At 43.4% G+C, this 13835-nt stretch overlaps 1 protein-coding gene across 1 annotated transcript; it reads left to right on the top strand.

The window, feature by feature from the left end:
• The first annotated feature begins 5084 nt into the window (after positions 1-5084).
• LOC127001829 (uncharacterized) lies at positions 5085-6856 on the top strand. The gene is made up of 2 exons (XM_050867026.1): positions 5085-6155; positions 6223-6856. The coding sequence occupies exons 1-2, from the start codon at positions 5458-5460 to the stop codon at positions 6539-6541; spliced, it is 1017 nt and encodes a 338-aa protein (XP_050722983.1). The 5' UTR covers positions 5085-5457; the 3' UTR covers positions 6542-6856.
• Positions 6857-13835: the final 6979 nt, after the last annotated feature.

The raw sequence follows: 13835 nt of genomic DNA, 5'->3' as shown, positions 1-13835 counted from the left end.
GGCTCTCCCTCCCTCATTGTTCTCCGCCTCGTCTGTTTAAGCCGCGTGTAAGTCACAATCAGACAGACAAGCAGGGCGGCTGACAGTCCATGTGTTTAGCGCTGGACTCTTCTCTCTGTCTGTCTGTCTGTCCGTCTGTCTCTTGCTCTCTCTTCTCCTCCTCTGTCTGCCTGTCTGTCTATCTATATCTGTCTATCTCGTTATTTTTAGCTCATTACTGTTTTTTATGTTACGTTTTCTCTTGCTTGTTTTTTTTATCTCTCCCTATCTGTCTATCTGTCTATCTCCCTTTCTCATAATTTTGCCTTTAGTTTTCTGTTTTTCTTCTGTTACATTTTCTCTCGCGTTCATTTACTCTGTCACTGTGTTTCTTTTTCTCTTATTCTCTCTCTCTCTCTCTCTCTCTCTCTCTCTCTCTCTCTCTCACACACACACACACACACACACACACACACACACACACACACACACACACACACACGCACACGCACACACACACACACACACGACCGTCTCCTCCCCACCGCCACTTTGTCCCTCCAGAATCACATAATCAATCTTATCTTACCTGCCCTGACCTCACCTGAGTGTACCTAACCTTTACCTGTCTGTCGCTTCACCTGGCCTCATTATCGGCCCTCTTACCTGCCCTAACCTAAACCTATGGCCCATCGTTCCCTTATCTATTTTAACAACTCTCTCTTTGAAGCTTTTTTGTCATTGTCATCCGTCGAACTTAACCCAACGTAACTGTATCTATCAACTTTCTTATTTATTTTTTTCTACCATCATTTCGTTTCACTCATCTTTTTTTTTTCTTATCTATTTTTAACAGTTCTGTCTTGTAAGCTTTTTTTTTTTGTCATTGTCTTCCATTTAGCTTAATTGACCTAACGAAACAGTATCGACTTTTTATTATTTTTTTCTAACAATATCGTTTAACTCATCCTTCGTTTCCTGTATTTTTTTTCACAACTTTGTCTTTTAAGTTTTTTGTCACTTTTCCTCCATCTTTCATCCATCTTAACTCCACGAAACTGTAGATTTTTTTTCAAACCTTTATTTACTGTTACTCGATTTAACTTGTACTTCGTTTCGTAATCTATTTTAATAACTTTGTATCGTTTACGCATTTTTTGTTATTGTCGTTCAACTAAGTTAACCTGACGAAGCTGCATCAGTCTTTTTTATTCCTTTGTTTCAGTTCTTTAACTTTTTTTCCTTATCAACTTTAACAACTTTGTCTCTTAAGCTTTTTTGTCATTTTCATCCATCTAGCAACCTGACGAAACTAGCAATCCTTTATTTTTTGCTCTTTCCTTAACTCTCACTAAGTTTTATGGCTTCATTATTTAATATGTAAAGAAAATCACACCTGTCGTTATGTATTTATGACTATCTGTATTGCCTGACCTATCTGCCAACCCTATTTATTTTTTACTCTTCAACTTTTACTTCCCTTAACCAATACACTGTTTAACCTGTAAAGAAAAACACACCTACCTACCTTCCATTATTTTTTCATGCCTATCCATACCATCACCTTCAAGCGACCACCACTATCACCACTTCTTACCACCTTCAACTTTTACTTCCTTTAACCAATACACTGTCTAACCTTTAAAAAAAAACTACACACTTACCCAACTACCATTATTATTTCATGCCTATCTATACCATCACCTTCAACCGACCATCTCTCTCACCACTATCCTACTTCTTTCTCTTACCACCTTCAACCCTTAATATAAAAGAAAACAAATAAAACCGACCTAACTCTTAACCGCACCTATCTACCCGCACCCCATCATCGTCACCCACCCCTGTGTTCGTGCATCCGTCTTCCCCGCCCCATCATTTATCTATCTATCTCCCCCTCTATCTGTCTCGATCTCGCGCTCATCGTCGGCGCATCCATCATGACGCTGCCCAGATCGACGTGTCCATAATGTATCTGCGCTGACCGGCCGAGATGACTGACTGACTGATGCTGCGAGGGAGAGAGGGGGAGGCTGTGAGAGAGAGAGAGGGGAGGCTGAGAGAGAGACAGAGAGAGGGAGAGGGAGAGGGGGGTCGGGGGTAATATGACGAAGAGAAGATGAAGGAGGAGAGAGGAATGAATAGAGAAAGTACGAAAATGGGAGGAAAAATAAAATAAAGATAGGAAACAGAGGGAAAGGGAGATAATGCAGGAAGGAGGAGAAAGAGAAGGAGGAGGAGGAGGAGGAGGAGGAGAGTAAGAGGAAGAGGAGGAGGTGATAGTCGTTCAATTCTTATTATTATGACATTAGCAGAGAGAGAGAGAGAGAGAGAGAGAGAGAGAGAGAGAGAGAGAGAGAGAGAGAGAGAGAGAGGTAAACGAAACAGACAGACAGACGGACGGACAGAGAAATGCGAGTAGGTAGGTAGGTGGTCTCTGTTCCTTCCTCCTCCTCCCTCTCTCCTCCTCCCTCAGTGACGCGGTAAAAGAGGAAATAAGAGAAAAATGAGCGAACGTCATTATCCCGCCGTAAATATTGCCTCCTGCTGATTGCGGACGGACAGGCGCGGACGAAAAAGTGCGCTGGATGGAAAAAAAAAGATATAAAAGAAAGAGCAATGTGAAAAGTCCTTGACGCGGCCATCGAATTTTTCCCTCCGACGGTGATATGATACCCTGCCCTTACCTGCTGGGGGGTGGGAGGGGGGAGTGAGGAGGAGGGGGGAAGGAGTGGAGGAGGATGTAAGAAGGGGGAGGTGAGAGAGGTGAAAGGGATGATGGTGGTGATGAGGAAGGAGTGGGTGGTAAAGGTAAGGGAGTGGGGGTGGAAAAGGGGGAAGGTGGGAGGGGGAGGGGTGATAGAAGGAATGGGGAGTGGGAGTGAGAAAGAAAAGGGGAGAGGAAGGAGGTGGAAAGGATGATGATGGTGCGGAGGAAGACGAGGATGGATGATAAAGGCAAGGGAGAGGGGAGCAAGGTGAGGGGTATAAAAAAGGGGGAAGAGGGAAGGGTATGGGAGATGGAATGAATGCGGGGTAGTTAAGGGAGTAAAGGGAGGTGTTAGAAGAGGGGAGAAGGAAGGAGTTTAGGGGATGGGGAGAAGGATTGAAGATGAGGAAGGTAATGGAGGAAGGTAGATAAAGGGAAGGGAGTGAAGGAAGGGATGCGGGATAAAGGTTGATGAAGGATACATGGATGAGGGAAAGGAAGATAGACTGAAGAGGAAGAAAGGAGGAAAAGAGGATGAGTCGGTGTCGGGAAGAGGGCCGTTAAGGGAGGAGAAGAAGGAGGATGTCGGTGTAGGGAAGAGGGTGGAGAAGGGAGTAGGAGGAGGAGGAAGAAGAGGATGTAGAGAACGAAAGGCAAGGGAGATGAAAGATAAGGAAATTGATGGGAGAGAAAAGTTAAGTGATAAAAACTAGACACGGAGGAGGTGACGAAATTAAACAAAAAATGAAGGAAGACGAAGTGAGAACTGGGAAGTTAAAGAGAGAAATTACGGAAAAAGAGAGAAAGAGAGAGGAGTAGAGAGGAGGCGAAGTAGAATAGAAGACTTGGAGAGGTAGAAGATAGATGAAAAAGGAATTAGGGAGAGAATGATAGATAGAAAGAGATGAGATGAGAAAAAAAAGTGATGTAACGGGGAAAGAAAACGAAACTATATATTAAAGAAAAAAAAAGACAGGATGTGAAGTAAAGAAGAGAGAAGAAGGAGAGGAAGAGAGAGGAAGATGATGATTCTCCACTAATGAGAAAACTGAATAAAAAGGAAGAGGAAGAGGAAGAGGAGGCGGACAGAGAGAAGAGATGCGGTGAAAATGGGATTATAATTTGTGTGAAAAAACAGAGAAAAAAAGAAGAAAAAACAGGAGACGGAGGATAAACATTTTCAATAAGGAGGAAGTGTGGGATGATGGGACGACGGGATGGGTTTTAATGACACACACACACACACACACACACACACACACACACACACACACACACACACACACACACACACACACACACACACACACACACACACACACCGTGACACAGCGACATCACAAGAGGAGGCGACAGCGCGAGTCTTGTCCAGTGAGGAGGAGGAGGAGGAGGAGGAGGAGAAGGAGAAGGAGGAGGAGGTGAAAGGATGGAAGAAGACACAGAGGAAGGGAGGAAAGAAGAGAGGAAGAAAGGAAGGGTTGGATGAAGGTAGGTAGGGAGAGAGGTGAGGAAGAAATAATGAATAAAGAAAGGAAATAGTTAAAGAAGAAGGAAGGGAATGGAGGTAAGGAAGAAGAAAAAGAAGAAAGGAAGGAAGAGAGGAAGGAAGGGAGGGGGTGTAGGTAAGGAGGTAGGAGTGAGGGAGGTGAGGAAAAAATAATGAATAAAGAAAGGAAAAAGGTAGAGAAGAAGGAAGGAAATTGAGGTAAGGAAGAAGACAAAAAGAAAGGAAGGAAAAGAGGAAGAAAGGAAGGGATGGATGAAGGAAGGTAGGGAGGGAGGTGAGGAAGAAATAATGAATAGAAAAGAAAAAAAGGTAGAGAAGAAGGAAGGAAATGGAGGTAAGGAAGAAGAAAGGAAGGAAGAGGCGAAGGAAGGGAGGGGGTGTAGGTCAGGAGGTGGGAGGGATGGAGGGGAGATATGCCCCCTTCGTCACTCAGGTCTGGCTAGAGCAACACTACCTGACGCCGCCTGTCCCACGGTAAGCCCCCCGCGACACAACACAACGCAACACAATATACTGCCCTGCAACACAACGACAACCACCCGAGAAAAAAAACTTAGGACAAAATAGTAATGCAACTTAAAACAGGAAACAACACATTCGATGCAACACAGGTCCTCACAATACAACCACCACCACCACCACTACCACCAAAACCACCACCACCATCAACAACAACAACAACAACAACACTATAGCCAGTCGACCATTTCTAGTCACATATGCAAGTTTTTGAGAGAGAGAGAGAGAGAGAGAGAGAGAGAGAGAGAGAGAGAGAGAGAGAGAGAGAGAGATCTTAACCCCCCCCCCCCATAGCCCACACATAATTAATCAAAATCTATGATCACTCTACATGCCTTGCTCATTTTCCTTCCAAGATCTCCGCCTCATCACAAACCCAGAAGTAGACATCACAGCTATCACGGTAGTTATCACAGCAGCTCAGACCCGTCGCCTCTCCCACCGTGCACGCCTGAGGTTGCTTGGAGCTGGAGGTATTAACTGCTTCTATGTGGTCCACTAGCTCTAGATTTCGGCCTATGCATTATTAACTCCTAACTACCCAAAACCAAAAAAATATAGTCACTCAAAACCGAGGTGACGTCCCAAATCGAGACTTATAGTGATATGTCTCTTCACACGACGCCTCCCGTTGTTTGGAAAGACACCTCAGCCCTTTGCTCTCGTACGGGCACATACAAAAACACAGGCACAGAAACACACACTCACGCATATAAAAAAAAGAAGAAATAAAAAAAAGTAAATGAACAAAGTAAAAAAGCTAATATATAAAAAGGATCAAAAATATTTCCCAATGGAGCTGGACGAGGTGCGCCTGGTCCAACAGTCTCGGATGCTGGTGAACAAAGACATCTTCACTATCCTCTCCACCACCCCGCGAGTGTTCGGTAAAAGGACTCGTTTTGTCATTGGTCAGGCGGCGCTTATACAGGAACCGGGGCTGCAGCGAGGGGAGGGGATGCTGGTGGGGCTGCACTACCCCGGAAACGGTCATATGGTGTCAATGTACCGCTGCCTGGACGGTCACTACATCTACTACGACTCTTTGGACAACCCGCCAGACCCTTGCTTCAGCGTGTTCTGGCAGCGCAACGGGGTATCAACACTCTGGGTCAAGATGGTTTGCGAGCTCACCCAGAATGAACATTACGGGACGTGCGCTTACCACAGCCTTACTTTCGTGGACTTTGCGACGCGGGTGAACGAGAGCGACGTGTATGCGGTGATCACGGCGTTCAGGAGGCACATGAGGCATAGACCTGATGTGAAGGCTGTCCTGACGGTGGAGAGGATCGTCGAGGAGTGTGGCGGGGGCGTGAATCTTTCGATGGGTGACTCGCCGCATAGTAAGAGTGCTTTGCTGTGGGGGGGAGCATGCCGGCGAAAAGAAATAAGTGTTTTTAGTTGTGGGGATGTTCTGGCGGGGAAAACGATCATAGGGTGGGCCGGGGGGGTGCGTCTTTCGATGGGTGACTTGGGGATGTTCTGGCGAAAAAAAATCATATAGGGGGGCGGGGGGGGTGAGTCTTTCGATGGGTGACTCGTCTGGGTGTGAGGCTGCATTGTTCTGGAGGGGAGTAAGTGGACGAAAAGTTTCTGGTCGGTATTTTCACACGCTTCCTTCTCTTACATCAACTATTTCCAAAGGCCGAGAAGGAGATCAATCGGGTTCTCACGAGTGTTCTTTAGGTTCAGGGTACAGAGGAAGGGTCAAACTACCACCACCAGGGTTATTAAACTACCCGTGGAAATGCCCGCAACTCCTACGAAAGCTTTTTTTTTTTTTTTTTTTTTTTAACAGCAGAGGAGACAGTGCAAGGGCGTAAAAAAAAGAAAACAAAACAATAATGAAAAAAAAAGTAATGTCTGCTTGGGCGCCGAGAGGTTCAATAATACAACCTCTTCTTCCCTTTTACTTTTACTTTCCCTCTTTTATCTTCAACTTATGCTTCACTTTTTTCCACTTAGCCACTCCAGTATGCTTTCCCTCCCTCCGTTTTTTTCTTTCTTTCTTCCATGTTTCCTCTTCCTTCCCTCCTCTCTTCCTTCAATTTTGTCACTTTAATCTCTACCCCATTCCCTCCCTCTTTTCCCTACCTTACTTTGTCTTCCTTATTCTCTTCCCTGCCGTTCTCTCTCTCTCTCTCTCTCTCTCTCTCTCTCTCTCTCTCTCTCTCTCATATTTTGCATCTCAAAAAGCAAATGATATGAGGAAGTTTATTGCGTTGGCGAGTAATGTGTGATAGAGCATAAATAGGGAGGAGGAGGAGGAGGAGGAGGAAGTAAGGGGAGAGATGGTGTGAAATGCAGGTGTGAGAAGGGAAATAGGAGAAGAAGGGGGAGTTGGGAAAAATGAAAAGGGAAGAGAGAGGTGTGAAAGTGAGGGAGAGGAATGAGACAGGGAGAACAAGGGTGATGATGAATGGGTCTGAGTGCCCAGGTGTGTAAGAGAGCCAGTTAGAGAGGTGAGAAATGCAGGTAAGGAGAGAAGTAATAGTCTCCTTCCTTATTAGCTTCTTCCCTTTTTAACCCCTCATATAGTTCTTCCTTTTGTGATCTTTTCCTGTTACTTTTCTTTAAACTCAGCAACGTATTTCTTTCCTGTTAATTCTCCTTGCCTTCCTTTTTTCGTTAATTGTTTACTATGTTTCTCTCACCATATTCTCTTTTCTTATCAACTTTCTCCCTTATTTATTCACCTATATGGTTCTTCCTTCTGTGACCTTCCTGTTTCCTTCGTTTAATACGGGCACTCAACTATTCATCATTAACCCTCTTGATTTTCCTTTCTCTTTTCTTGATTAATTAACATGTTTTTTCCTAAGTTACCTTTATCTCTGACTTATGAACTTTGTCACCTAAAAATTCTAAACAGATATTTTTTTATATATTTTCGTTGCATTTTTCATCTGTTGTGGGTATATTGTTATGCTTACCGTCGTTTTGAAGTTTACAGCTGCATGCTTTTCCTCTCCTTCCGTCACGCTAATCCTAAGTCTATTGAACCTAATCTCTTATATCATCCAACTCTCAATACAATAGTTAATCCGTTTCATCGGTCACGCTAATCCTAACTCTATTGAACCTAATCTCTTATATCATCCAACTCTCAATACAATAGTTAATCCGTTTCATCGGTCACGCTAATCCTAACTCTACTGAACCTACTTTTTTATGTCATCCAACTCTCAATACAATAGTTAATCCGTTTCATCGGCCACGCTAATCCTAACTCTACTGAACCTACTTTTTTATGTCATCCAACTCTCAATACAATAGTTAATCCGTACCTTCAGTCCCTTTCTAGGAGTACTTTTAGCATCATTATTTATATTTTATTTCACTGAGTGACATCAATATGTTTTCTTAGCCCTCTACACCGTCGTTTATTTTTCTATACCATGAAAAATCGTAAAATGTGGATTAATTGGCTCACATATTCGTCGTTGTCTCTTCCTCGAGTTGACCTGCGTGTTGAGTTATTATTAGTGTACGTTTGTTATCTGTATTGTTCATTGTTGTTTATTTCCTTTATTCAGTGCAGCAAATAGTGGGTCTCAAAGCGTCCAAGTAACCTGTTGATTTATTTGAAGTATTTCCTTAAAAAACCCCCACAAACGAGTATTTTCTTATTGTCACTCTGTACTTTCTTTATAACGTTATTGTCTTGTTTTTCGTACTTTCTTAAAACGTTATTGTCTTGTTTTTCGCCGCGCCCTGAAGTGGGTCGACTCATTAATTTATTTGAATCAACAACACGTTTCAGAGTTTTTCGCGGGCCAGGACTTTGTCACTGGAGAAACCGGCGTGTGAACCTTCCCTCGCTCATAAAAAGTCCCGAAAAAACGTAACAATAACAACGAAATTCATCTTAATGTTCAGTGCAGTGCTGGGCGTTACCGGGCGGGTCCTGGGTGTTCACTTTCCGTCTGAGATTCAATATTGGGGCAAACTTTCATCGACTATCACCTGATTTTTTAAACGTCGTGTTAGTAGTATATTGACCCTTAACTCAAGGCGTGGTTAACTGGCTTCGTTGATTTTTTCAATGATTTTTTTACGACAGAGTCTGTAATATATCGAATTATCTGAAAATCCAACACTTCTAGTTAGCTCCGTCCCTGAAATGGAATTAAAAAGCCTAAATAGCCACATAACTGTTAATCAATACTAATTCTACGTTTAAGGAAATTTGGCATATATATGAATGATTAACCGACGACTGACCCAGAAGAGACGGAGAGAACCACAGGGGCACGGCGTCACATTGGGGATACTCGTGCAATCTCCAACCTTTTCCAATATATTAATCCACTCGACAGGTAACTCCTAAGTCGATGGTAGGTATTAATATAACGAAAAGACTTATGTCATCTGCAAGTCTAAGGTTGTAAAGATACTCACCGCCTGTACTTATTTCTTTGTTACTATGTTACTAAAATGGGATTAGAAACGTCAGATAATGTTGGTGACGAGGAAAAGATGGGGAAAGAAGAAGCGCAGCGAGAATAAAGTGAGTGAGAAGGGCAGAGTAAGTAAAAAGTGTAGGTAAAAAAAGTAAAAGAAAAAGTAGGTGAAAAGGGAAAGGAAGGAGAGTAGAGTGAAGAGGTGTGAGAGGTGAGGCGCAGGTAAAACAAAGCAGGCGAGAGTGAGGGAAGAGAGATGCAGGTGAGGGGGACGCATGAGGGAGGGAGGAAGGAAGCCGCAAGCGATGAGTGAAAACTTTGTGGCTGAACGTCTCGTGAATAAGTTATGAATCCAAGACGAAGCGTGCAGCCCCCTCCTCCTTCCCCTCTCTCTCTCCTCCCCCCCCCCTCCACACACACACGTACACACGGGCACACCTGCGATAAATATTGCAGGTGTGGGCCACGTCTTGACACGAGCGTGATAGGCTGACCGTCCACTTGAAATGTCACCTCCTCCGTCATCGCTGATCTGTGACCCCCCACCACTAATAATATATAGGAGGGGGGGATGCAGGGGGAAGGGAGGACGAAGAGATAAAAGAGAGAGAAAAAGGAGAAAAGAGAGAGTTAGGTATATACACGAACTGCATCTTGGGGTGATTTTGAGAGGAAAAACAAGATTGGGAAGATAATAGATTTGGGAAAGGGAAAATTGGGGAATGATCCAACATAGACAGGGGAGGATACGAAAGGATACGAAATAGAGGGGAAGAAAAGTGTAAGGAGGGAAGGAGAGGTAGGAGAGATCTATCATTGCTCAGGATGGGAGATGAGGCAGGATGGGAGGGGGGTTGGAACCATTAAATGAAGGGAAGAGGGTAAAAGGGATAATGTGGTGCGTAACTTTTGAGGATGGGTGATTTTTTTTATATTGAAAGGCGAAAAAAGTTGAAGTGAAGTGAATAAGGGAAGAAATAATACGCAATGGAGTTGGAGAAAAAGAAGTAGAAACAAGAACGAAGAGGAGGAGGAGGAGGAAGAGGAAGGAGAGGGAGAGAGAGAGAGAGAGTGATTACGTGAAAATGAAACAAAAAGAGTGAAGAGGAAACGGGAGAGAAATGTGGCAGAGGCAAGAGAGAAGGAATGTAGGTGGTGGAAAGAGAAGAGAGAGAAACAGTAGGATAATGTAAATAGAGGTGAATAGAGGTTAGTGTGTTAAAGAAAGTTACAAGGGGAGGGAAGGCGTGAGTGTGGATGTGTGTGGAGCGCGTGGGAAGGTGGAAAGAAGAGGAGGATGTGGAGTAAGTGAATGTAAGGGTGTGAAAAATGTGGATAAATGTGTTAGTGTATGTGGAATGAATGGGAGGATGTGGAGTAAATGAATGTAAGGATGTGAAAAATGTGGATAAATGTGTTAGTGTATGTGGAATGAATGGGAGGATGTGGAGTAGGAGAATGTAAGGATGTGAAAAATATGGATAAATGTGTTAGTGTGTGTGGAATAAACGGGAGGATGTGGAGTAAATGTATGTGAGGGTGTGGAAAATGTGGATAAATGTGTTAGTGGAGTAAATGTATGTGAGGGTGTGGAAAATGTGGATAAATGTGTTAGTGTGTGTGGAATGGATGGGAAAATGTGGACTAAATGAATGTAAGGGTGTGAAAAATGTGGATAAATGTGTTAATGTATGTGGAATAGATGGGAGGATGTGGAGTAGGAGAATGTGATAGTGTGGAAAAATGTGGATGAAAGATTAGTGTATGTGGAAAGGATGGGAGATGTGGAGTAGGAGAATGTAAAGGTGTGGAAAATGTGTGGTATTTCATGTGGATTGGTTTAGGGTGTGTAAAGATGTGGAGTAAGGGAATGGGAGGGTGTGGAAATTTTGTGGATAAGAGTTGGATGTAATGATGTGGGTGTGGAGTGGATGAGTAGTGTGATGTGGAGTAGGTGGATGAGTTTGTGGGGTGCAAGATATGTGTGTGGTTTGTGGAAAGTGGACGAATTATGAGTTGTTGTTTTTTACTTTTTTCTTCCTTGTCTTGCTTTTTTTTTTTTTTGTTTGTTTTGTTTCTGTCCTCTTCTGTCTGTCTGTCTCTATCTCTGTCCATTGTTGCTTCATTATTTTGTGCTTCATTTCCTTGCTTCCCTTCCTTTTTTCCTTCTTTCATTCACTCTCTTCGCGCTGTTTTCCTGCGTTCCTTTGAATCAGTGTTTCTGCTTTAATTTCCTTGATCTGTTTTTTTTTTCTGAGTTAATTCTACGATTGTTTTTATTTTCCCGTTTTCAGTTCCTTTTTTTAATGTTCTACAATGTACGTTATTTTTTCTACTTTCCATCTAAAGCTCATATACAATTACTCATGACCCTTACTCCTCTCTCTCTCTCTCTCTCTCCATCTCTCTCTCTCTCTCTCTCTCTCTCTCTCTCTCTCTCTCTCTCTCTCTCTCTCTCTCTCTCTCTCTCTCTCTCTCTCTCTCTCTCTCTCTCTCTCTCTCTCTCTCTCTCTCTCTCTCTCTCTCTCTCTCTCTCTCTCTCTCTCTCTCTCTCTCCTCTTTTTTCCATCCTTTGCTCTTTACTTGATTTCTCTTTAACTTTTCTTCCCTCTCTTCCCCCTCTTCTCTCTTCTTCCATTTTTTCATCTCCCGTTCTGCTTCCTTCCTTGTGTCCTCCCTTTCATTCTTCCTTCCTCCCTTGCTTTGTTTCTCCTTACCCAGTTGTCACCTTTCCTTTCCTTTATATTTCCTGACTTCGTCTTGCTTTTTCTCCTTTTTATCCTTCTTCTCCTTGTCCTTCTCCTCCTCCTCCCTTCTGTCCTCCCTTTCATCCTCCCTTGTTTTGTTCCTCCTTACCCAGTTGTCACCTTTCCTTTCCTTCATATTTCCTGATTTTTCTTGCTTTTTCTCCTTCTTCTTTTTATCCTCCTTTTCTTTCTCCTCCTTCTCCCTTCTGTCCTCCCTTTCATTCTTCCTTCCTCCCTTGCTTTGTTTCTCCTTACCCAGTTGTCACCTTTCCTTTCCTTCATATTTCCTGATTTTTCTTGCTTTTTCTCCTTCTTCTTTTTATCCTCCTTTTCTTTCTCCTCCTTCTCCCTTCTGTCCTCCCTTTCATTCTTCCTTCCTCCCTTGCTTTGTTTCTCCTTACCCAGTTGTCACCTTTCCTTTCCTTCATATTTCCTGATTTTTCTTGCTTTTTCTCCTTCTTCTCTTTATCCTCCTTGTCCTTCTCCTCCTTCTCCCTTCTGTCCTCCCTTTCACCCATCCTTCCTCCCTTGCTTTGTTTCTCCTTACCCAGTTGTCACCTTTCCTTTCCTTCATATTTCCTGATTTTTCTTGCTTTTTCTCCTTCTTCTCTTTTTCCTCCTTGTCCTCCTCCTCATTTTTTTCCTCATTCATCTCCTCACCTTTCGTTTTACTATCCTCACTTAACCACCACTGCCATCTCTTCTTCTTCCTCTTTCTCTCTCCTGCCCCCCTCCGACCATCCCCCCCCGACACCCTCCCCCCTCCCACGCACAACGCACTCACTCCTCCGGCCCGTGTGAGTTCGTGTGTGTGTGTGTTCGTGCGTCTTTTTGTATATGGTGGAGGCGAAACGCACGAGTTGTTTCTTCTCGTGTTTACCTTCCTCAGTTTCGTGCCTCCTCGCTACCTCCTGTTGCCTTTTATCCTCCTCCTCCTCCTCCTCCTCCTCCTACTTGTCCTCCTACTCTTCTATTCCTCTACTCTGCCTCCTCTTCCTCCTCTTCTTCCACCACACACTGATACACACACACATACTCTCTCTCTCTCTCTCTCTCTCTCTCTCTCTTCCTTTATTTCTTTTGTATTCCTTTCCTGTTTGGGTTTTCTTCTTTATCATGTTCTACTTTTTTTTTTGCTGTTTCTTCTCTTGCTTTGTTCTTTTTTGCTTTTTTTTTCTTGTTCTGCGTGATCCACGTTTTAAATCTTCCTTTTTTTCTCTCTTTCAGTCCGCGTCCATTGCCCTTTTCCCTATAATTATATGGCGTGTTGATCTTCTTGGCCTTGTCATGATTAAGGTTACTTTTTTTTTTTTTTTACTTTTCTCTCATTACATTGGTCTTCGTGTTCACTTTTCCATCCTACGGCCAGTCTGTCCCATTTCGTCATCCTCCGTTCCCTTCCTTCGTTCCTTTCTTGGTTTCTTTCTTCTCACCCAGTTGTCACTTTTCCGTACTTTTATGTTTTCTCCTTTTATTGTCCTGCGTGTCTCGTTTTCTTACCTTCTTTATCACGCTATTCCCCTTCCTTCCCCTCCTCCTCTTTACGATGGGAAAGAGACGCTTATGAGGAGATATGATTCAAGTCTTCAAATACCTGCGGTTCTTTGATCTACAAACAAACATAAGTGCAAAAAATATTGGACTATCGCTTCACACGAGGCGATATAATACAGACATTGGCAGGGTTTTCCTTTCAAACCAAGTCATCTGCCCATGGAACAACCTTCCTTCAGAAGTAGTAAGAGCAATAAATATTATCTACTTTAAAATTCGCGTTGATCGTTACTTTATTGCAACAGGAGGAAACTGAACGCTCGTACCGAAGTGCAATGAAGTGACCGTCGGGCTCATGAAATCACAAGAGCGGTCAAACTCGTAATGGATAAATCAGCTTTACTTTGCCTTCCTTTTTATGCTCCCATGTTTCCTCGCCTTCCTCCCCGTGGGTCACCTCTATTAGTTGAAGG

The sequence above is a fragment of the Eriocheir sinensis genome, chromosome 21 (assembly GCF_024679095.1).
Source record: "Eriocheir sinensis breed Jianghai 21 chromosome 21, ASM2467909v1, whole genome shotgun sequence".
NCBI classification, from domain to species: domain Eukaryota; kingdom Metazoa; phylum Arthropoda; class Malacostraca; order Decapoda; family Varunidae; genus Eriocheir; species Eriocheir sinensis.
This window is presented reverse-complemented; position numbering and strand designations above follow the sequence as displayed.

What these genes read in the sequence shown, in the direction of transcription:
- LOC127001829 (XM_050867026.1), top strand. Translation starts at nt 5,458, where the DNA reads ATGAACAAAGTAAAAAAGCTAATATATAAAAAGGATCAAAAATATTTC. An exon ending in GCGGGGAAAACGATCATAGG is followed by an intron (nt 6,156 to 6,222) that starts GTGGGCCGGGGG and finishes AAAATCATATAG; the next exon opens with GGGGGCGGGGGGGGTGAGTC.